This window comes from Tauraco erythrolophus, chromosome 5, assembly GCF_009769465.1.
Source record: "Tauraco erythrolophus isolate bTauEry1 chromosome 5, bTauEry1.pri, whole genome shotgun sequence".
Lineage (NCBI taxonomy): Eukaryota > Metazoa > Chordata > Aves > Musophagiformes > Musophagidae > Tauraco > Tauraco erythrolophus.
The window spans coordinates 55214811-55237790 of record NC_141469.1 but is presented as its reverse complement, the minus strand read 5'-3'; the positions used below and the strand labels follow the sequence as shown (position 1 = coordinate 55237790).

Here is a 22980-nt window from a genome sequence, read left to right as displayed (position 1 = left end):
CTCCCTCTGTTCTTGTCTCGACCCTCAGTCCCTTTATTACATTTTTTTCTCCTCTCCGCTTCACTGGGGAAGGAGTGAGAGAGTGGCTGTGTGGAGTTTAGTTGCCAGATCAGCCTAAACCATGACACACAGCAAGAAGCAATTCAAAAGGGTGTAAAGCACTGATGAATTGAGAGCACACAGAAAACAGCATCCCGCTATTTAAACTGATGTTAAAAAAAAGGGCTAATCTAGTTGTACATCTAAATTTTTTTGAACAGCAGCATGCAAGCAGAAGCATGTTAGCAGGATTGTACTACCAGAGTCCATTTTTCATCTCAATCATGAATATTGAACCAATGTAAACCAAAATCAACATAGCAGCATGGTTTAGATTAGGGAAAATTGCCTGTATAGTATGGAATGCAGCTTCTGGGATGTTCGATTCATGTGAAACGGTCAAACCAAGTCAGATGTCACAGCCTGTTCCGTGAAGGGCTCATCGCACACTGCTGAGTTTGCACCTTAATCTGGTAGGGGGTTGTTCAGATTTATTTGGAATTAGTTGTGTAACAGCCATAATCAAATTACTTTGTCATTTAAAAATAAGTTTACTTGCTTAATTAGCCCTGTCCCACTTCAACATATGTGGAGCAAGGCAGTGTAGACTATTTACAGTCATTAACTAATGAGCTTTTGGTATGTCCCTTGTGCAAGACGGTCCACATTTCCACACTGGAAATTGCTTTGCAGTTGCAAAAGCACAGCTAAATCCCATGGATGTCTGTCCAGAGCCTGAATGCCTATGCCTGCTGTTGACTAAAATAAACAAAGCTAAAAACAAAATCCCCAACAACTATGTCTTCCTGTGTCTGCCTTAATATAGAAAAAGGGATGAACGTGATTAATTGCTTATTAACCTTCATGGGTCAACTCTGAAAGCACTTGTTCTGAAGGTTTTCTCAAGCCCAACAAAAAGTTTAATTTGCTCTTACTACAGATAGAGACATATATTTTTAATATCCATTTACTGCCTCCTCCCTACTTCTCCTGCCCTGGGCATTGTAATGGAAACTAAGACCATTTCAGCGAAGAAACATCTACAACTGTGTGCAACTTTGGGATTTAATTTAGGTTTGGTTTTGTTTGTTTTTAAACAGAAAAACACAAAGAACAAAAACGGGTATGTTTCTTCATATTCATTTCCTGTACATATAGTTCAGGTGCCTCACAAACACTGAGAGAGTGGCCTGATTATTTTCTTCTAGCTTTGTTTTTTCCCCAGGTCAAGTAAGCAACCATATGTATTTTCTCTTTGAAGTTTACATAAGAGATTTACACAGCTTTCCTAGTTCTGTTGTGAAAAATCATCAAATAGTTGCAAAAAAAAAAAAAGTAAGCAACAAGACAAACATACTCTCATTATTATTGCATTGTCTGGTTCTGTGAAGAACAGCCTCAATATTGTAGCTTCTAGCAAGTTTTTGCTGTTAATGGAAATACAAAGAGTTAATCCAGTTTATTCTGAACTTGGCTAAATAAGGCATTACAGGAAAGACAAAGCATTTGTTTGGGCGCTGGCATTTAGATGCAAAAAATGCCAGTTTGCCAAGAAAATTTTACATCTCTAAACTTAAGAAAGCCATGTGGTGAAGCCCTTTACCATTTTACAGGAAAGAAGAATGGCATCTCCCATGTCAAAAAGCAAAACACTGGCAGCTAGTGAGGACAGGAGAATCCAGGAAAGGAATTTGATTCTGTCAAAATCAGGCAGTAGTTCTGGGACACACATGCAAGTGAGTTTGCGTTAGAGTCCGTGACAAGTTAAGCCTTTGCTTAGAAGCAAATCTCCAGAGCCGTGCCCACAGATGTCCTGAGAAGTATCTGCAAGGAAGGCAGCGAGAATAAATAGAAGACTTGAGCTGGTGTGAGCAGGCATGGTGGACTGTGGACAGACAGGGAGCAGCGGAGATCCTTAGGCAGGTACCACAACTAACAACAAAATACTCCTCCCTCCCGGTACAAACACCTGTCCCCCCTTCACACAGCCAGCTCTTTGGGCTACAGGTGAAAGGAAAACGGAATGCAAACAAAAACTCAGAAGCTTGGATTTCATCTTAGTGGCAAGTGACCTGCTTATGCCATGGATCATCAAATGGACTCTCTTCTGCTTTTGGAGGACCGGAAGCGTTGGTGAGAAAGGCACACCCAAGCTCTCCGAGCAGCAAAAGCTCTCATCCTTTTCACCAGAAGAACAAGATGAGCCAGAAAGAATAATTCTCAATTAAAGTGGTGGCAGAAACCACACAGTTTGCCTTGGGAAGAAATCTCCAGATATTTATTCATTTTATAAGAAGCTTCTTTCAAAAGTCTGGAAATGCAACATACCAGTTGGCGAAATACTGCAACCAAGAAGCAAGCAGACCATGCAGTTGTACCCTACCAGTTTTTCAGAGCATCATAGCTTGCAGTATCGAAGATCTTAAAGGTCTTCTGTAGCTCAGTCTGCTCCTACGCTCTGTTACTTAGAAGAGAGGACAATAATTAGAAAGGAGTTGGTCTGTCTGCATACTGAGAAGCACTGTACTCAGGACACTTTCTGATCTACAGTGAATCAGCTCGGAATTATATTAATTGTATATGGAACGACCTTTCTCAGTCTGGTTTGTTTGCAAAGTTTGTTCTCCGAGCTCGAGGGTTATGCATGAGCCATAGGAGAACCCCAGTAGTGCGGCTGCCTCTGTTGGGTATTCGGTATTTAAGGTAACTCCGGTCATAAGGCTTGCTCAGGCCTTTCCGCTACTGCTCTTGTCTTTCTTTAAATCTCACCAAGCGTTCTCTGTTAGGCAGATACCCAAGGTAAAAAAAAAAAACAACAAAATTGTTCCTGGACTTTTCCCTCTTTATATGGCAGTGAAAATGATTCATCTCTTTGAGAAAGATAAACAAACAAACAAACAAAAAGTTCTTTTTGGACTATAGTAAAAAAAAATAAATAGATGACAAGCATTGAGTTGTAGCGAAGTGCTCAAGTGCCATCTTGTTTTTAAAGCAAAACTTTATTTCAGGTACCCAGAGGTGTTTGGATTAGACATAGCCTTTTCTCAGCATATACCCACCATCTGAATTACGCCAGTATTTAAACCTTTGAGTAGTTACATATAATTTGTGTCGACTTAGTTCCCAAAATGCTACATCTGCATTCCTGCAAGAGGTGTACATGCACCATTCCCTGAGAGCTGGAAACTGTTCCCTTTCAGTAGCCACGTGCAGCTGCAGAAGGGATGCCTTCTGCATGAACCAGGTGGGAGGAAGAAGTAGAAGTGACTGGGATGGAGAGTGGGAAACATGAAAAAAAGGAGCAGGATCCAGAGAGTAACTGGTTAGTAACTGCCGTTACCGCATTTTTTCAAGTTATGCTGAGAGACAGTAGATCTAAACTGGTCCTCTAAAAAAACCCATTGAAATTAAGAATATATATTATCCTAAGCAACCATCCTTTAGATTTAAAAGCAAGATAAGTTACATTACTAAGGCTGTGAAGCCAACGAGCAGAGCAGCCACTCGTTCCTTTTTGGATGGGATACAGTCTCTTTCTACAATTCCAAAGTTCCTTTTACAGAGATCCGTTGTTTCACTCACTGCACAGGACAGGCTGTGTTCCTGTGATAAATGAGAATGGCACAATAAAGGAGAACAGCTTCTGCTTTGTTCCAGCTTTCAACACAGTAAATAAGGTAATGCCTTGCAAGAGAAAGGATGGTGTTACAGACCAGGCAGGTCTGCGTACCTACTGGGACAACTGAATTCTCTCCCCATTTCTGCCAGGTGCTGCAGAATCCCAGCAGGTTGTGTTGTCCGGTGAGTACCCTGTCTGTGGTACCAGTGGCCGTGTTTTGGAAGGACTAACGACAGCTGCAATCCCATGAAGTACTGTAAAACATATCCTGTTTTTTTACATCTCAGTTCAGGTTCTCAAAATTATCTGGCAATCCTAGTTTCCAATTCTGTACCTCAGAGCACCTATATCTTTCTAGATACCAGAAAGATTACAACACAAACTAATCCAAAAAGAGGTCTAAAGCCCTCAAACGAAGTTGATTGAGTTCGATACCACTGTGCCTCCGAGGAGAGTGGAATTAGGTAATAGAGGGAGAGCACCATAGGAAAACCAGTGAGAAAATGAATCATTCCAGTGTGAGGTTTAGATGGTTCACAAAATCAGCAGGGCTCAGGGCGACGCACTGAGTGCTAAACATTAACACCCAGCGCGTTGGCTGAAGCAGAGACTGCGAACGGAACAGGCCAGCATGGGGAAAACGAGGAGAGAGGTGATCATGCAATTAGTAGCCCTGTGTGTGCAGGGCAGCAGGTTTCATACAGGCACTTGCTGTGATCCTGGTGTTTTTTTATTTTGCAGTGCTTGAATGTATGAGCTTGACAGCTAGAGATTTTTTTTAAACTGCGGGCTGGGTATCAGTTGGTGTGGAGAATACAAGATACAGCAGAATGTAGCTTCCATGTGCCTGTCCAGGGAGAAGCAGGACAGTAGCTGCTGGGCCTGGAGAGGACAATAAAGCAATTTATAACAGCTCCCGTTTGGCCAAGGTGCACAGCGCAGCGTCCCACCAGGCCATCTGCACCAACCTCTGCTCTGGGAGCAGGTAAAAAACACACTGTGTTTGCTCCGTGAGGATCTTGATTACATCTTTGTCCCCCAAAGCAGCAAGCCACTCATTTTCTCCTTCAACCTCTGATCAGACTCTGTGTTTACTTCTCCCACCCCAGATTGCTCAGTCAATTACCTGCCTCCTTTTCACCAACTGGCCTGTGCGTGCAGCGCATGCCCGTACCACTCCAGAGAGACGTCCCACCCACCCAGAAGGGTTTGAAACAAAGCCAGGAGACTTTGCCTATCCCCGTCTCAAGCTCCCGCTTTCAATAACGTCTCTGTTACACAACATCACAACAACACACTGGCACAGTTCCTGCTTCTCACAGTGCCAGGGCTACCTGCAGTCAGAAATATCTGCTCAAACCACACATTTGCTTTTTTTTTGGCTTGCAATTTTCACTTCTGCTCTGAGCGTGCAGGACTGGCGCAGGACAGCACGAGCCTGTACAGAATTGTCTCTCAGCCGCCAAACATGCAGACGCCTGGCTGAGCAGTACCTTTGCTACGTGGAGATTTACCTCTGCCAGGCGGAGGTTAACTGTCTGTACCGAACAACTCTGGTGGTGCCAGCCGCAGCTCGCAGAGCTGCTTCTGATTTCCTGTTTCTGGAAGCAGTGTTACCAGCCAGACCATCACTCTCCTCAATTTAGGAAGCTGTTTCATGTTTTTCTGGTGGTCTGGTTCCACACCTCCACGCACAGGCTGAGGGCCGTCACGTGAGTAACAGTGCTGAGATTAGGCGACACTTTCCCTATTCAAAACAGTCGGGGAGGAAGCCCACGGGTATTATTCATGGTAAACATTTCCCACAGACTAAACCCAGCAGGTACCAGCAAGCAGTCTGGCTCCTTTGCATTTTCTGGTGTAACACGAGATCAAAGGAGCATACTCAAGAACCACTATATGGAATGAGGTAAATCTGCTTAATGTTACCTGTGTGAACGTTTTCAATTTGCAGTTGAAGGTTTATGCCAATTATACTTCTCAGTTGTGAGTATCTGCCAAATAGTTTCTTATTTAATGGAACAAAAATTGAGTGCTAGCAGTGTTTTTGCTCCCATAAGGCATGATACCGATCCCTGCCACTATGAGTCAGAAGCAAGAGCAGAGCTTATCTCAGGGATTTTGTTATAGTCGCCTGTTCCTGCAGTTTCTAAACTGCAGCCTCAAACCTTTGAATTATTTTGAAATCTAAACTCTTGCTATAGCTACTAAAACATGAGGTTTCTTTTCTGGTATTGAATATTTCTCAGAGGCGCTGCCTTCTGCCGCGATGAGTACAGGTGGCAATCTCACAACCTCTCCTACGCAGATGAGCTCCCCCACCTTTGGGGCTCTCCACGGACCCACGTGCCGGGTAAGTTGGAGAGGCAGAGTTCCGGCAGCAGACAGCAGTAACAAAAGCACGATACGTGCTGCAACACGTACCAAGCGTGACCTAAGTCACATTATTACAAAACACCAGCCTCCACTGTACATATATAAAAGAACACGAGAGACGCAGGGATTTGTGATGGAATACCATGATTACAATCCTAATAGAATTCAGCATTTTAACCCTGGACTGTACAGTCTCTGGCAACCTGATTTCAACGTTATTTTTAAACACAGATATCTAAGCCATAGAAGGAAATAATGGTATCCATAACTTTATCTTCTACAGAAATACAGAGAAAATTTGCTTTTTGTTTCCTTTCGAACACATAATCCAGCTAAAAAGATTAATAACTCAAAATTGTAAAACTAGGAAACATACTAATTCCAGCTTTTTTCTTTGCAAGATACTAAAGTTTCCAGATTGGTTTGGTTATATAGAAAGCTTCCAAACACAAATTATGTAAATTACCTATACTAAATATTTGGTTTGCAACAACAAAAAAGTTAATTATTATGTTACTCTTAATCTTCTAAAGTCATGCTAATGAAAACACTAATCAGAGATTGCCGTCACTTACATTTTCAGTCCTTGCCTGTTGTAGGTGGATTTCATTGAGCAATAAGATTTATTAACTTTATCATGATGCAATGCATATAAGGCTGAATTCATTCAGTTGCTAATGAAATGTGATTTGGGGACTCTCTCGCTCCAGCTGTGGGATAATTAGGGCTTATCACAGATAGGTCTAGGAAAAGGCTGGGAAATACTTAAGCTTGCTTTGCAGTTACTTTGGGCTCCTGGGAAAGGAGTGATTCTTCTATGTCTTGGCCTCAAGTTTTCTGCCTGTTTGAGAAAGGTAATGATAGGGGTTTTAACTTATTTGCAAATGATGTGGTTGTATGAAGTCTGACAAAAGAATACTTTAATAAATCTTTCTGGTTTAGTGTCTTTTAAAAGCATGAGGTGGGTAGTTTGCCTTCTCAGGCAGCTCAGGTAAAATGCTAATTAAGCAACTGGCTTCAGAGCAACCTTGCAGAACTTGCTCTATACGGTGCCTGTTAACTTGAAATTCTGCTGTTCAGAGTTGCCTGCCAACAAGCAACTCTGTAGGTTTCCCAAAGCAAAAAGAGGCTCCTAAAGGTAGTCCGTGCTTATGGGGAAAACAAAGTGTTGTGTTTCTCTCTCCTCAATGAAGGTTGTAATGGCTCCATATTAACGATAAGTAGAAGGACATTTCAGGCATCTGAGTTACTGGATAATCTTAAAAAGAGTCAATGTAATATGAAGGTAGCTCCCACCCTTGGAGTGTAAGTACTTAAAAGTACTTAAGTTTTAAAGTACTTAAAAATAAGTACTTTAAAAGCAGCTAAAGGTAGAAGCTAGACTGTGACTTGTAAGATATCTTATGCTGTACATGCTATCAGCTGGAAAAAAGAAAAAAAAAAATGTAATGAGTAGCAAAACACCTGTCTCCTTAATGCAGGCTGTAGGTCAGCTGTGCAGCAGATTCCTGTTTAAAGCCCTTCCTTCTCTAAGGAGCTGCTCCTCTTTCTCCTCCTTTCCTCGATAAGGGTGGCCTTAAGCTCCTCTTAAAGGAGAGCTGTTGCCTTTGAACTGAAAGTTATACAACAGATTTTAAAAAATCAGCAGTTTTCCTGAATTGCAAGACTTCAGATTAGGCGGTTGTAAGATGGAGAGGTTTTTAAAAATAGACTAGAGAAATACAACCTCAAATATACCAAAGCACTGCAAAGAAAGCTTCTGCCCCATTTTGGTTTTATGTAGTTTTACTATAAAATACATCCAGTTTTGGTTCTTTTGTAGCTTAAAGGAACACTTCTCCAAGGGTTTGTATTTTCCATGACTGTTCTTAATTAAGGGCAAATTCAGCCAGTTTTGTAGAAGAAAGCTATTTCCTTTTCCATTGAATGAAAAGTTTGCATATCTGAATTTCCACTGCAAATGGACAGTAGGTTCTATGGATTTGTTGTTGAAAAAAGCTTTTCACTCTTCTCCCAGGATATATTAATGATAGTTACACTATGTATGTATGGGAGGGGGTGGTGGGGGAATCTGTTCTGTGGGTGTGATGGGTTTTTTGTCGGTGGCTTTTGGTTGTGAGATTTTGGTTTGTGGTATTTGGGTGGTTTTTTTTTTCTCTGAATAGTTTAGATGGTTTTAAGACTCTGAACCTGAAAAGCTTTTAACATCAAGGTGCTCGGAAGCACTTCAGCGTAGTCCAGACTTCCTAGCACTTCAGAGTACTGCTTGCTTTAGAGATGCAAGTATGCAATGCGAGTCTGGGATAAGGAGTCATCCAGAGAATTGATAGGTCAGCAAACCTCAGGCTTACAGTTCAGGTCCTACTTCTTCCTTAATGATGTGATCTACTTACCATGCTCTCTTTGAAGTTATTCATTCTGTATTTGACTTAGGGTGAGAACAGCCATGAGACCTGCTCCTAGTGCAAGTATAAGTGTCAGGGTTCTGCTCCCATTAGCCAAGGACTACATGCAGAAGCAGTTTTGTTCTTTTTTTTGTAATAGTGCCACAATGCAACTGGCCTTTGTATAAAACTAATCCACATGGAGGGCACCTCGTCCCTTCCTGACATGCTCGCCCAGACTGATGCACGTGCCTGGTACCGTATCCCATACGGATGCTGGGGCTGTGCTCAGCACCCCTCCGCGGGGCTGGGCTGGGTTACAGAAATACAGGATGGCTGCTTTCCTTTGGGCCTGTACTGGAGGCTACGGTGCCTCCGTTCTGTGGGCTACTTGCCCACAGTGTAGAAGGACAAGGCTCAGTGCCCTCCTGAGCCTGAGGAGACTCAAAGCCCTGATCCTGATTTCTGGGGCTGGCTGGGACACTGTCCTTCCTTCCTGCTGAGTATAAGCCACTGCACAGAAACAAATCCCAAATCTGAGAGGCCAGAAGAAGAGAGAAGTCTTTAGTGTAAGTTAGCATATTTTTCTATGGAAGCAGTCTGATGTTTGTCTGAGCTCCAGGAATGTTGTGTTTTATGCTCAAGTGCCCCTGGGGTTAATACACTGGAGGGTAGATGTGGGAATCCAGCCCACAGCCCTGGGTCCAGAACAGTAAATCTAAGCTGTCCTGCAATTGTTAGCTTCTCTGCTGTCTGCAGCTTCTTGGCTATTCTCAATATATAGATTGTCTCCCCTGCATACCCTTATCCGGACTTCAAAGGAAAACCTACCCAGTTCTAAGAGCGAAGAGCCCTTGCTGCGGATGGGGATGGGAAAACTGGCTGCTGAGCACAGCTGGGGCATGAACATGGTTGTGTGGCTCAAGGATAGCCACCGTGCTCGCTAACTTGTTATCCAATAGGTCTTGCATATGGTTTTATCTGGCAGAAAATGCACTGGCAACTTGAGGTAGCTCATCCATCAAGGAAAGAGGTGGAGATGGGATTTCAGTCAAGATTTTATTAAACTTCTCACTTCAGCAGATGGAGTTCCTGACTCTTGAGTAGAGTACATCTCTGTTCTACCACAGACGCATTGGCACGCATGTGCGTAGACGGTGTGTCGTACCCTTTCTAGAAGCTTGACTGGCAGCAAGAACAGGATGTAGCTTCTGAGGGACCTGGCTGAACACAAGCTCAAGGTCCTGTGCTTTCCTGTCTGGGGAAGGGAATATTGTCTGTCTAGTTGTGCCATGAGCTACGCTGCCCTGCTAATGTGGCAGGTAAGCCTCTTTTGAGGATGAGGGCAAATGAGAAATGAAAGATTAAAACTATAATAATAATAGTAAAAAAGAATTGCTTCTTCCTCAAGGCTCTTGTGAAAAATCATAGAAATGCTCTTCTTGCAGTCTGAGGAAGACTGTCAAGGAACTGACACTCCCAAAGCTTTTCTCCTTACTGTGGTTAAATTTTACTCCCTTGGAACAGAAGAGTCTAGGTTGGACAGGACCTCTGGAGGCCATCTGGTCCAACCCCTGCTCATGGCACAACTAATCTCAAAGCAAGGTCAGGCTGCTTGGGCTCTTGTCCAGTTGAAGTACAGAGACTCAACCTCTTCCCTGGGCAGCCTATTCCAGTGTTCCCCCACTCTTCCTGTGGGAAATTGACGTCAATGTGGTGCTATTTTTGCCTTTGGGGTTTTGAGCCTCTGACCAGCAGGTTTACACTTGGTATGGGTTAATCAAAAGGTAGTGCTTCCCCTGTGAGATGCAAATTTAACTGTGGTTCAACTAGGAGGCTACTGCAAATGGGGTTTGTTTAATGAGGAGATCTGGTGAAGGTCACCTGGATGTCCTGTGTAGCAATATGCAATTACCTGGGCTTGAGCAAGGTGCCCCTCAGCTGTAGATGCCAGTGCTAGTGCTGCCAATGCACCACGCTGTAACATGCCATCCTACCACCTGCCCACCTTCTGACCCAGTGGCTACACCAGCGCTAGTTGGCTGCACCTTGCGTGGTTCTCTGCAGAGCCACCTGGCTAAAGGCTGCGGTGTCAAGTGTTACCGTAGGATTTTAACATGGCTCAAAGAAAGGGATCTGAATGTGGCTTTATTGAAACATAGCTCTTTTTTCTTTTTCTTCTCCCTCCACTCCTTACAAATAAGAAACACTTAGGGCAGTTGGACTGGTTAAAATTAGTTACGTTCTAGTTAATGGGATCAGGAATTTCTTATTGCCAGAAGCCCTATTTCTACAGGGGAGAAGAGTACTAAAGAGGAAAATGTTCTGCTACAAATGCTCCCTGGTGATTTAGTGTGGTGGAACAAGCAGACACAGCCTCAAACACCCTGTGCTGAGTGAGGACAGTTGTCAGACAAGATGGAGCATCCTGTGCCCCTGCTTTGCGGGGCCTTGGTTTCATTCACCACAGCAGCCAGCAGAAAAATCACAAAGAGCATACTAAAAGGTGCTCAGACAACTCTTGTGGCTTTCAGGCAAAGGGAGATACAGTCTCATCTATTTTCCATACTGTTAGGAATTAAGGTAAAGGTTTCTTGCCCAGCTTGTGTCCTGAGCCTTACTTTCAAAGGTGTATAGCATTGACTTCGATCTTACTTGGCTGGCTGCAAATGAAAACAGATGCTTCAGGCAGACCTAGAGACGTAAGCTAACTGTGCTGTCTTCTGTAAAGAGGATTGTTGTGGACTTATTGTGACCTTTTTCCTAGATATCTGCTGTGGCTTTTTACACAAGAGGATGTGAGTATTTCAGGTGTACTCATTGTACTTGGAAATTAGGTAATCTTTGATATCTATCGATACCTCCCCCATCCCCACGTGCAAGTTAAGGATTTTACATTAATCTAGTCAGTGAAGACGCTTGCAGAGGTTCAGCGCAGCAGACGCCCTGCTTTGCACCTGCCTGTGAGCGCTAGGAAAGGTTGGCTACAGCTCACCTCCCTTCTGCTTGTTGTACAGCGCTTCTCTTTCTGACAGCGGTTTAGCTCCTGATGGAAGAGCAAAACGTTACCACAGAGGTGCCGGCAGCCCTGAAGCGCCTGGCCAAATATATAGTGCGTGGTTTCTACGGAGTAGAGTACTCCCTGGCCCTCGATGTACTGATCCGCTACCCCTGTGTGAAAGAGGATGACTTGTTGCAGTTGCTCAAGTACGAGCGTAAACAACTGCGTACTGTCCTCAACACGCTCAAGGCATACAAGCTCGTGAAGCTGCGTATGCGGGTTGAAACGGGGCCTAACGGGAAGAGCACCCGGCACAATTACTATTACATCAATTACAAGGTGCTGGTGGATGTGGTAAAATACAAACTGGATCATGTACGCCGGAAAATAGAAGCAGATGAGCGGGATTCAACTACCAGGTCTTCCTTCAAATGTCCATCTTGCTCCAGCACTTACACGGACCTAGAAGTCAATCAGCTCTTTGACATATTCACAGGTATGTCACTTATGCTGTTTATTTGCTCTTACCTTAAAGAATAACTCTGATAGCACAAAACTGGCTCCTGTGTGAACTTTGCAATAAAAGCATGCTTGTTAGGATATGCTGCTTGTTTGCCTAGGACAGGAGAAGCTGAGAGGTGACCATAAGAGAAAAAGCTGTCTCCGAAGAATAATCTTGAATATATGAACTGAGGCTGGGAATCTGATTTCAGGTCTCAGCTTTGCTAGGAACAAGACATCTTAACCTGGGTTAAGATAACTCATGCGAGTCTTGCGAGTCCCCCTTCCTCATATGGAAATAAGAATACAGGACTTATTTTACTCTGGTTGAATTTGTTAGTTAATCCATTTGTGTGTTCAATTCTTCCAATGGAAGAGATGGACAAGATGGATAAAGCTGTTTGCAGCCACCTACTGTAATAAGTGCATTGCAGCTCCGCAGCAGAGGAGAGGCACTCTTGTCACTCTTGTGCTGGAAACACGGAAGCTCGGGCTCCTCCCAAGGTAACGTGACACAGCCATAGAAGAAGTGGCATCAGAGCTTGCGGGTTTCTCTTCTCTAAAATGAAGATAACTACACAGAGAGTACTCTTTCAAAATGAGTTAAAATGGCACCATATCACAATATGCTGCTCTAAACGCAGCTGCTGTGTTAACGTCTGGGTCGCAGTACCTGAAAGGGACACCAGAGCCAGGGGGAATGAATCTTATAGGACTAACTTGAAACATCAAAGGTGAAGTTAGTGTACTGCCAGTTAGCAAAAAACAACTTTTTGTTCCAAGGTACTGAAATGCAAACACTGAGGCTGATGAGATATTTCAACAGAATAGGCTTTGATTATCTTTTCTTTCCTTAAGACAGAAATATAGGTTTTTAGCATATGCTTTGATTCTAAATGAGTCTTTCTGAACTTTACAACTCTGAACAACTGAAACCAGATGCTATTTATGCTTGCAAATGTCTTATTTTCTTACGTTATGAACTAAGAAAAAGATGAGATCAGAGAAAAGTAAACCCTACTATCTGATGATACTCTGTCTAGCCAACTTATTTTTCCCAATACAGACATTTCTCTCTTGCAGAGCAAGTGTGTGAGTATCAGTCCTCCTCTTCAAAAAAAAAAAATCAAAGTTAACCGGCTTGCCTTTATAACTTGAGTTCCCCTAGTTAATAAGACTAAATGAATGAAGTCTAATGAAGTCAGAATATTTTGGTAATTGTCCAGGCTGTGGATTTCTTAACAAGGTACTGCTGATCTTCTGCATTCTACAAACATGAGAATTTCCCATTTGGATAATGTTGCAGAGACTTTCCGCTGCACTTACTGCAACACTGAAGTAGAGGAAGATGCCTCAGCACTTCCTAAACGTGATGCTCGAACCTTGCTAGCAAAATTCAATGAGCAGATTGAACCTATCTTTGCGCTACTGCGTGAGACTGAAGATATTGTGCTGCCGTATGACTTGCTGGAGCCTCAGCCAACAGAAATACCAGAATTATCAGAAAGGTACAAATGTAACCCCAGAATTTCTGATCAATACAAAACCCCTCAACTTTCCAGTTGTAAAATCTTTGAAATACTGAACTTGCAGCCTACTTCCCACTCCATTCTGCTTTTAGTACTGTCAGCTGCTCAATGAAGAAGCCTGTACTTTCTAAGGCATTCTAAATTATTGTTAGGCATTTATAGGGTTTTTTTGCTTTTTCTTTGAAGAAGTAATTAATTTTCCAGACTTCTTCTTCAGCTAATGTTCACAGCCCTTTCTGTGAGAAAGCAATGTTTTTCTATCAGTGTGCTTCATCCAGAGATGCACTACTGAAGAAACTGTGCAAAAATCAATGATTCAGAATCACTTGCCTCTGAGATGAGGTAATGGGGAACGCAAATGGATTTAATATAGAGCACTTGTTAAAGCTAGTCTGCTGACAAAATATGCTTTTTTGTCTTTTTTTGAATGTGAATTGGGGGATTCCTGCCTGAATTTAACCTGTCCAAAATGGGTGACATTTCATTCAGCTTTGATCAGAAGGTGGGTTCAAGTGTGCTGGAATCCTGCAGCCGACCTGAAAAATGGGCCAACAAAAGTTCCTCTTTTGGCAATATGTACACCCAAAACTTAATTATTGATGTCCAAGACTCTGAACCCAAGAAGAAAATAAGAGAAAAAGCAGCTAAAGAGCAACCGATCTGGATGTCACAGAGCACTGTCAGAGGAGCAACAACAGACACTAACAATAGCGATGGTAAGTTTTAAGCATTTGCAAACACTAAAATTCAGCAGTCTTACTGCACTTAAATACAGCTTTCCTATTGAAAATGTAGTGAGCTTGGCTTAACATAAAGAGTAATGCTTCAATTCTGCACTAGTAGCTATCAGATCTTAAGTTTCTAAAAACTAGTCTTTTGACTGATTTGGGTAGTATTCCTGAATCCAGAGGTCTGGTACCAGGTCCTGAAATTTTTGGCTCGAACTGTGCAGTAACATTAGTGGTAACTTTTAAAGTGGAAAGCTCTTGGAAATGTCTGCACTGTCAAGAGAATGCTAAAGTGTGGGTAAAAAAGATCCAGAGTAGAAAAAAAATCATTTATGTAGGGTGTCTATGGTAACTGTAAACTATCAATACCTCTAACACTTAGTATTGCATATTAGGAGCAAATGCTTCTGAAGAAAAAGACAAAGGAGTTAAAGAAACTGTCACTGATAATGAAATCATCAAGACCCTTCTGATCCACGAATCCAAGTCATCATCTAGCACAGACCAGGCTCCTGTTGTTGTAAGCAAACTACCTGAAGCAAGCATTGATACTAGTGAGTCTGAAGAAGATACCAAGCACTCAGGAAGAGCTGGCAGCAACTTTGAACAAGAAGAGGAACAGGAAACACAAGGTCCTATTCTAATGGTAGCTGGTCAGCCTCATTCATATGGCGAAGTCAGTGAGAATCCAGAGCTTGTGTCTCTCATGACAAATGAAGAGAGAGAAGCTTATATAAAAGTAGGACAAGAAATGTTCCATTCTGTCTTTGAATAAATACTACTGTATGAAGATGCAGACTTGTACAGAATGGGTGAGTTTCTTTTGAAATAAGACAGTTAATAGTTTAATTTATGTTCTTCAAAGTTCACCAGTGAAGGGTTAAGTTTTGTTTGAACTACTTGCTGTTATGCATGACAGTAATCCTGTGGTAGGTAACTACGGTTCAAAATACTAGCACTGCAGCAAAAGCAATCTCAAGTTACTATGGGTTTTCTGTTCTCCTAATGCTTAGACTTTGTAAATGCTGTAATTAGCTTTGGAGCATAAATAATTTCAGGATACAATGGAATCTGACTAAAATAAAGGTTCAAAAGCAATGTTGCAATCTATAGTAAGAAATCAATTATTTTACCTTCTTTCCAGAAGTAGCAGATACTTCCAGTAGTGAAAATGAGTCGAAGTCCAACATGATTTGGTTTCACTCCATACCTGTGTGTTCTATTTTGTTAGGTCATTCACTACACAATAGTAACAGACAGGTGTTACACAGCAACTTCTCTCTCAGGGAAGAGGCATCACTAAATTGTGCTAGCTACAGAAGAGAACCAGCTCTGCCCTCTTAACTTTCATCTTAAAAATAATTGTCTGAATTCTTTGTACTTGTGTTCCACAACTGTCTCTGAAGTGACAAACTGTGCAATGGATACTGGACAGTAAAATACATTCACTTTGGTCAAGCAAGCAATGTATCAAACACTCTACAGCAGAGTGTGTGAATGAGATGTGAGAAGCAATCTTTTCAAGCAATAGCTTCTCTACTACCATTGAAAAACACATTCTACTCAAACTGAACTACATATGAGGTAAAAGGACTGGCATCAGAATACAAGCAAGAGCTTAACTTCTTCAGCAATTCTCCTGTTTGCGTGCTTGTAATCTACATTCATTATCCATTGCTCAAACCCAATCACAGGAGGTTCCCTCCAAATGTTAGGAAACACTTTTTCACTGTGAGGGGGACTGAGCACTGGCACAGGTTCCCCAGAGAGGTTGCAGAGTCTCCCACCTTGGAGATATTCAAAAGCTACCAGGACATGGTCTTGGACAACCAGCTCTGAGTGGCTCTGCTTGAGCAGGGGAATTGGATATGATGACCTCCAGAGCTCCCTGCCAACCTCAACCATTCTGTGATTCTAAAGAAACAGTAGAGAAAGTATGACCAAATACAATACCCTTTCAGTGCCTTGTTCATACACAGCATTCCAGGGCAAGAATCAAGGCATGGTGCATGCTCATGCTATTTCTTCAGCTTAGAATGATTTACTATATGAATTAGAAAGCACAAATCATCTTGTTCTACTTTATGAAAATATCCTCTTTTAGGTCTACTGACTGATTCTTGTGCCAAGGTAGTGATTAAACACTTGAATTTTGTTTTGTTTTCACAGGTTTGCCTTTGCCACAATGTATTTCCTCTATCCTCAAAATTGTAAAGTTTTTCCTGCATACAGTATCACCATGAGTTTAAAGCCTGCACTGTAACTAAGCTGTCTTCAAACCTTTTAATGTACTTTTGTCTTTGGAGATAAGGCATGTGATTGTAATATGCCATTTGAAAATTCACTCATAAGACCTGGAGGCGCCCAAACCAAACAAACTGAAAAAAGAAATCATGGAATGATCACACTCATTTTATTCAAACTTCAGGAATATTTAGGTTTCACTATCACTAGACTGTCTCCTAGAGCATACAGCCATATTATTATAACTAACCTCAAAAGGAAGACAATCCTGAATTAAAGATTGGCCATTGCTTTTTAACTACTCTGAGTGAGAAAAAAGCCTTGTATTTGTTTAAGCAGGACATCTATAATGCAACAGATACACTGAATAAGCTGTATCTGGCTCAATTTTACGACTGTTATTAGCAACTCTGATCTGAAAAAGTGAAGAAATTTTTGTTTGAGTTCAAGTTATCCAATCTACTTTTCTACAATCCTAATTCTGCCTTTGCCATCAGGTGCTGACTTAAACTTTTTTTTTTTAACATGAACTTTAATTGTAATTTCCTAAATTTCTTCCTTTCTACATGAAAACCCTTTACAAAGTCAAATACTTCAGGCACAAATTCTACAGGCTTTCAACTGCAGCAATGTTAAGTGTTACATGTGAAAAGATACTAAAACTTTCAGACAGGTTTATCCCTTTGCGTATTGGAAGTGCAAAACAGGAAACGCAGAAAAATACAGATGGTTTCTGCAATTAACTACAAAACCTCAGATCAATGTGCTAACAGAAGTGAATTCCACAGGCCATGAACATGAACTTTTTTTTTTTTCCACAGACCAGCTATACTCTAGGCTATAAAGGCAACATGTAGGTATGTACAGTGTCCACACCTCATATTTGTAGAGGATGGAGAAACTTAGTGAGACAAGAGAAAACTAGCCAGGAAAACTAGCAGTGTTCCACTAAAAAGGAGTAAGAAACTGCTATAAGCATGGCAACACTTAGTCAGTTAACTTCCAATGACAAACTGCATTCCATTTTGTAAGCCAGAGGAAAGTTTTTTGAAAGACAGATTTACAGACAAGTCCAAACTTTATTTAAAACTACCATTTTGAACAATTTTAAAATTACTAAACAAGTCACAATAAAAAATAAAAAAGATTAAGCCAGAAAAAGAACAATGCAGCAAAACTGAATAGAAGAGGATTCAGTTCCAGCTGTTCAAACTGCCACAGGCAGAAGTTAACATACCTATCCTAAGAGGGAGCGTGTCAAAAATTTTACATTTTTATACACTTCCAGAATTCTGAGAAATCAGTGCTGATCTTCCGTATGCATCTGTATACATGGAGTTTATAAATGCAGATATCTTCAGGTTATTCTCATGCACTTTGATCTCCAAAAGTTTCTGTAAAATAAGAGTATGCTCGTTATTGTCCAACAGCTACAATGCATCAAACACAGCTCTTGCCCACATTTTAACTGCTTCTAAGTTTCCATTGAAGCACCTTGATGAAATATCTCATCCTCACCTTTTTTTCACAAGCATTTTAAGCCACGGCTTACTCGAACAGCTGCAGCCATCCCCCATACGCAGATGAAGAATGGCTTAGTTGCTAGCTACCAATTTTGTGTGGCATGGCATTGAGCCACTGTTCCCACACTGGGCATGTGCATCAGTATTCACCAAACTGTCATGACAGACTCCTGCTGGCATAGCTACAAGTGGAACAGTGATGGGCAGTGACAGAAACGAAACGAAAGATGCACCTTCCTTCACACTCTACTCTGGAAAATCCTATGCTGTCACTTCAACTGCATTAAAAAAAGGCATTTTCATTAGCTTATACTGTTTGAGGAATCAGAACTAGCTACACTAGCAAAAAACTACCACCACCAGAATATCGAGTTCATGCATTTAGATATGCCATTATTACACCCTCCGCTAGAGAACTACGAGCTTAACAATAGAACAGAAGCCTGTTACCGTAGAATACCGTAATTGTGTCAGAACAGAATACTGTAACTTGTGTCACAGTAGCAGCATTATATTAAACCCAAGAAAGGTTTCTTTGACCAGCCTTACCATTAAGTTTTTGTAGCTGCATAAATACTGTTTCATGAAAGTGACAAATCTTTATTGCTGTCATACACTCTAAAAGTTTCTTCTACCTCACAGTACGCTTCATATAAAAAATAATTCTCTTTTCCCTGGAGAGATAGTTAACTCTTCTGAAAAGTCTGTTCAACTTACCTATTACAAAAACACTGAGCAGTCTGTCAGCAAATTATATTGAGCATTATTGAGCAAGGCCAAGTGCAAGGTCTTGCACATGGGTCGGGGCAATGCCAAGCACAAATACAGGCTGGGCAGAGAACGGATTCAGAGCAGCTCTGAGGACTTGAGGGCATTGGTTGATGAGAAGCTCAACATGAGCCAGCAACGTGCGCTTGCAGCCCAGAAAGCCACCCGTATCCTGGGCTGCATCCAAAGCAGCCAGCAGGTCGAGGGAAGTCATTCTGCCCCTCTGCTCTCGTGAGACCCCACCTGGAACACTGTGTTCAGCTCTGGGGTCCTCAACATAATGACACGACCTGTTGGAGCAGGTCCAGAGGAGGGACACAAAGATGATCCTATGAAGACAGGCTGAGAGAGTTGAGGTTGTTCAGCCTGAAGACGACTCCAGGGAGACCTTCTAACAGCCTTCCAGTACCTGAAGGGGGCCTACAGGAAAGCTGGAGAGGGACTTTTTACAAGGGCATGTAGTGATAAGACAAGGGGCAATGGATTTAAACTGAAAGAGAGTAAATTTCCCTAAGATCTAAGGAAGAATTTCTTTCCTCTGTGGGCGGTGAGGCACTGGAACAGGTTGCCCAGAGAAGCTGTTGATGCCCCATCCCTGGAAGTGTTCAAGGCCAGGCTGGATGAGGCGTTGAGCAACCTGATCTAGTGAAAGGGGTTTGGAACTAGATGATCTTTAATGTCCCTTCCAACACCAACCGTCCTATGATTCTATGATTATTAAAACAGATAATAGGAATTAGAATTTACAATATTATTAAACCCAAGCTTGTGTAAGAAGAAAGAAAAATACTATTCCATTTTATTAAGTTTCAAAACCATTAAGTTATACATGCATTTTAAATATGTTATTTTTTATTACTTATTAGCAGGGACATGGAAGGCAAAATCTTTTCATATCAATACATCATTTCCAAATGCATGATAACAAAAAAGGATTTTCTTTCAGCACCATGATAACTTACTTCAATCAGTGATAACAAGATACTTAAATTCTAGGCCATTCCAGAGTGTTTTCCCAACAGCTGTAGAGGATTTAGAAAACAATCTTTACCAGGTTCTTTCAGAGTTTGGGCATCTCCTACTAATTCTTGATCTTGAGCTCCACCTCCATCCAGTAATTCATCAGACAAACTGTTGGTTTGGGCCTCCGTTGCCATTTTATTCATTAAATCTGCCTTTGTAACAGATAAAGCAAAAATCAAAATTCTTATTGCTGTTTAGATAATTAAGACATTTAGGGTGTGCACTTCTAAACAACCACCCCACAAACAATAGCAAAATACCTCTGAATACACTGCAAGTTTAAGGGGCAGGTCTTCAACTTTCACAAAGTCATCTTCATCAGATTTTTGACTTACATTTCCAGAACCAGCTTCCTGTTAATAGAAATAGCGACATTTAAGGGAATAGCACTGCTTTGTTCTATTTTCACTCCACAACTAAATTTTCAAATATTATAGTGAAGTATATCAGAAAACAATGGCCGTATCACATTTGAAGATGAAAACTGAACAAGACTGGAAACTAGAAATAACACTGAACTAAAAAAAAGCTTCTATTTTCTCTTGGACGTATCTTAACGGACATATACGCACATATTCATTCACTAGCACAGGTGACTCCGTGTCAGGGCTGCCGGCCATGGAGCTTTCAGAACTTGCAGCAGACGATTTGTTTCCTACACACGTTGTATCTAGTGTCTGAGTGTCATTTACTGGTAAAGGTGAGCTTGATTCTCCTGTTTTCATACTGGCTGTTACAAAGGATTCTTGGGCATTGACTGTTAAAGGTGGTGTATTCTCCATGACATTGAGGTAATGAGGCAAAATTGTAGCCACATCTTGTTCACCTAAAACCACAAAACTACATTTGAACTAGGTAGAGACAGTAAAAGATTCAGAGCACACAAAAAAATCTCAGATTTATTTTTTTTTACAAATTATTATTCAAAGTCTCTGACTTCATACCGCTTTAAAAAAAAGCCCCAAAACAATAAACCAACGAAAACCCAACTTCCAGAAATATATGACGTACTGTAAAAATATTCATTTTAAGTATAAGGAGACATAATACAGAACAATAAATTCCTTAACATTTTGCCACATTCTTGTGGCAACACAGGATCTACTTGAATACTGCTTTTAGTCTATGAAAAAAAGACTAAGAACAAAACCACTATTTGCAACAGAAAAACACAAGAAAAGAAGGAGATAACAATAATTAGATTATAAGTAACACTCATACCACCCAGTAGTGGTTCTGTCTTTTGACAGAAAATGATTTCTTGTTTCTTTATCAGTTACAACACAGCATTACTCACAGAAATAAATCTTTAAAATATAAAGTGATTTCAAGTGCTAGTAAATGGTAGTAGCGGAAAAAGCAAGTGTTAGACAAACCTAAACATCAAAATATTCTAACAGAGAAATTAACTCTGCTACAGTTGTGTGCCAAAGGCTGCAACAATCAACTGAAGTTTACGCTACTGCCAAGCATCGAAACCTCATCTACACAAGATTATTCCAAGTTTCCTCCTTAAGAAGTTTGCTGTGTCTGTAACAGCACAGATATATCCAGTCAACTGATAGGGTTCCATGAAAAAACAAACCAGCCCAGTAAGCTCTTGCAAAATTGATGTTCTTCCTCTTAATTACAGATATCCCAGGCACTGTCCAAGACAATTCACACAATATGCAAATTCAAACAGAAGTGTAAATCTCCCAGTTACTGTGTACTGGGCTTACCTTTAACATCAACAGATTCTTGTTCTGATAACAAAATCTCACTGCTTTTTGTCTTATTCAATTCTTGGTTTGAAGTCTATTGGGGAAGGTGAAAACAAGTTACAACAAATTCTACTAATTAACTTCATAGGTTATTGGCTAATTTACTCTTCCTTGCTAACTAGAGACACACTGTACACTTGCTCCACGCTTTTGTCTTTTAACTAGTTTGAAACAAAGATAGCAAGTTCTACTCTTGATTCATCAACTCATCAACTACACTTTAAGAAACTACTAACACTGATATGTGTGTTTTACCCACGTATTTAATTTTCTTTTCACTATAGTAGTTCCCAGGTAAACTCTTTAGTTCCACTGAAAAGATCTATTGTTTTACCCTTTGAAGTAAAATAAAATTTTCCAGATACATCCTCACCCAAATGTTAGTAGCTGTTGAGTAAATCAAAGTTTCAAAAGACTCAAAAGTCAAATGTTATTTACTGAAATGTAAAGAACTGGTAAGTCTCCAGAACCAGGTCACACACATCCAAATGTTTTTAAGGAAACTAACAACAGGAGCCAACAACATTTCACTGTTGTTCTACAATAATGTAATACATGATGAAGAGGAAAGACAAATCAAAGGCATGCTAGAATACAAGGGAAGTCCAGTTAGAACTTGATGTCAGCAAACACAGACAAAGAATCAGATAACCATTTAAAAGTTGATGCTTGTTTCAAAGTTTATCTTTTCTACTGCAGCTTAATATTTTCTCTGACAGCAGATTTAGACATTAGTTCTGTGTGTCCACCTGCCCATTTTGGCATCAGCCATATCAATAATAAATTCAGGTGGGGAATGAACAATAGATACTTCGTATGTCACAGCTATTGCTTTCATGTAATTTCTTGTATCATTTTTCTACTTTTGTCAGTATGAAATAGTGCAACAAGAAACACTCAAGTGTTATATACAGATATCTGTCTGAAAATCTATACACTGGCTGTTTGTTCTGCATTTACAACTTTGGTGATACCTGTTCATTTTCAGTTGCTGTTTCACTGCTGGCTTGTAGTGATGTCTGCACATCAACAGGTCCTTCCTCAAATTCTATTTCTTCATCTTCATTCTCATCTTCTCCGCTGCCATAGTTAGTCAGAGCTTGGGTTTCTGCTTTTGATAAACCTGAAAGCAAATCAATGTAAAACCATCTTCATATTGAATTTACATATTGACAGAGCCTGACAGAGTAAAAGTCAGGCTGCAAAATCCAAATCCCTTTTGTGAATTTACTGCGACCATCAGTTGTAACTTGTACTTCAAAACATTCTTTGAAATTAAGATACAGTGATGACTATATCAGTCATAAGGAATATAAGAAAGAAATTTTTTACATTGAGGGTGGTGAGGTACTGGAACAGGTTGCCCAGAGAAGTTGTGGATGCCCCATCTCTGGAAGTGTTCAAGGCCAGGTTGGATGAGGCTTTGGGCAACCTGGTATAGTGAAGGGTGTCCCTGCCCATGGCAGAGGGGTTGGAACTAGA

At 41.0% G+C, this 22980-nt stretch overlaps 2 protein-coding genes across 5 annotated transcripts in view; one reads left to right on the top strand and one right to left on the bottom strand.

Annotated features, from left to right (window-relative positions):
* The first annotated feature begins 11403 nt into the window (after window positions 1–11403).
* LOC104379549 (general transcription factor IIE subunit 1) lies at window positions 11404–14952 on the top strand. Its single transcript, XM_009986850.2, has 4 exons — window positions 11404–11915; window positions 13227–13428; window positions 13939–14165; window positions 14573–14952. The coding sequence occupies exons 1-4, from the start codon at window positions 11468–11470 to the stop codon at window positions 14950–14952; spliced, it is 1257 nt and encodes a 418-aa protein (XP_009985152.1). The 5' UTR covers window positions 11404–11467.
* A 1641-nt stretch (window positions 14953–16593) lies between these two features.
* Window positions 16594–22980, bottom strand: part of PCM1 (pericentriolar material 1) — a 46853-nt gene continuing 40466 nt past the window's right edge. For all 4 annotated transcript variants that reach the window (XM_086612428.1, XM_086612429.1, XM_086612430.1 and 1 more), the window contains 6 exons: window positions 22473–22621; window positions 21457–21532; window positions 20308–20561; window positions 19996–20088; window positions 19764–19887; window positions 16594–17815 (listed from right to left, as the gene is read on the bottom strand). In XM_086612428.1, coding sequence (XP_086468554.1) covers window positions 17790–17815; window positions 19764–19887; window positions 19996–20088; window positions 20308–20561; window positions 21457–21532; window positions 22473–22621 — 722 coding nt within the window. In that variant the 3' untranslated portion in view covers window positions 16594–17789. The remainder of the gene's footprint in view (window positions 17816–19763; window positions 19888–19995; window positions 20089–20307; window positions 20562–21456; window positions 21533–22472; window positions 22622–22980) is intronic.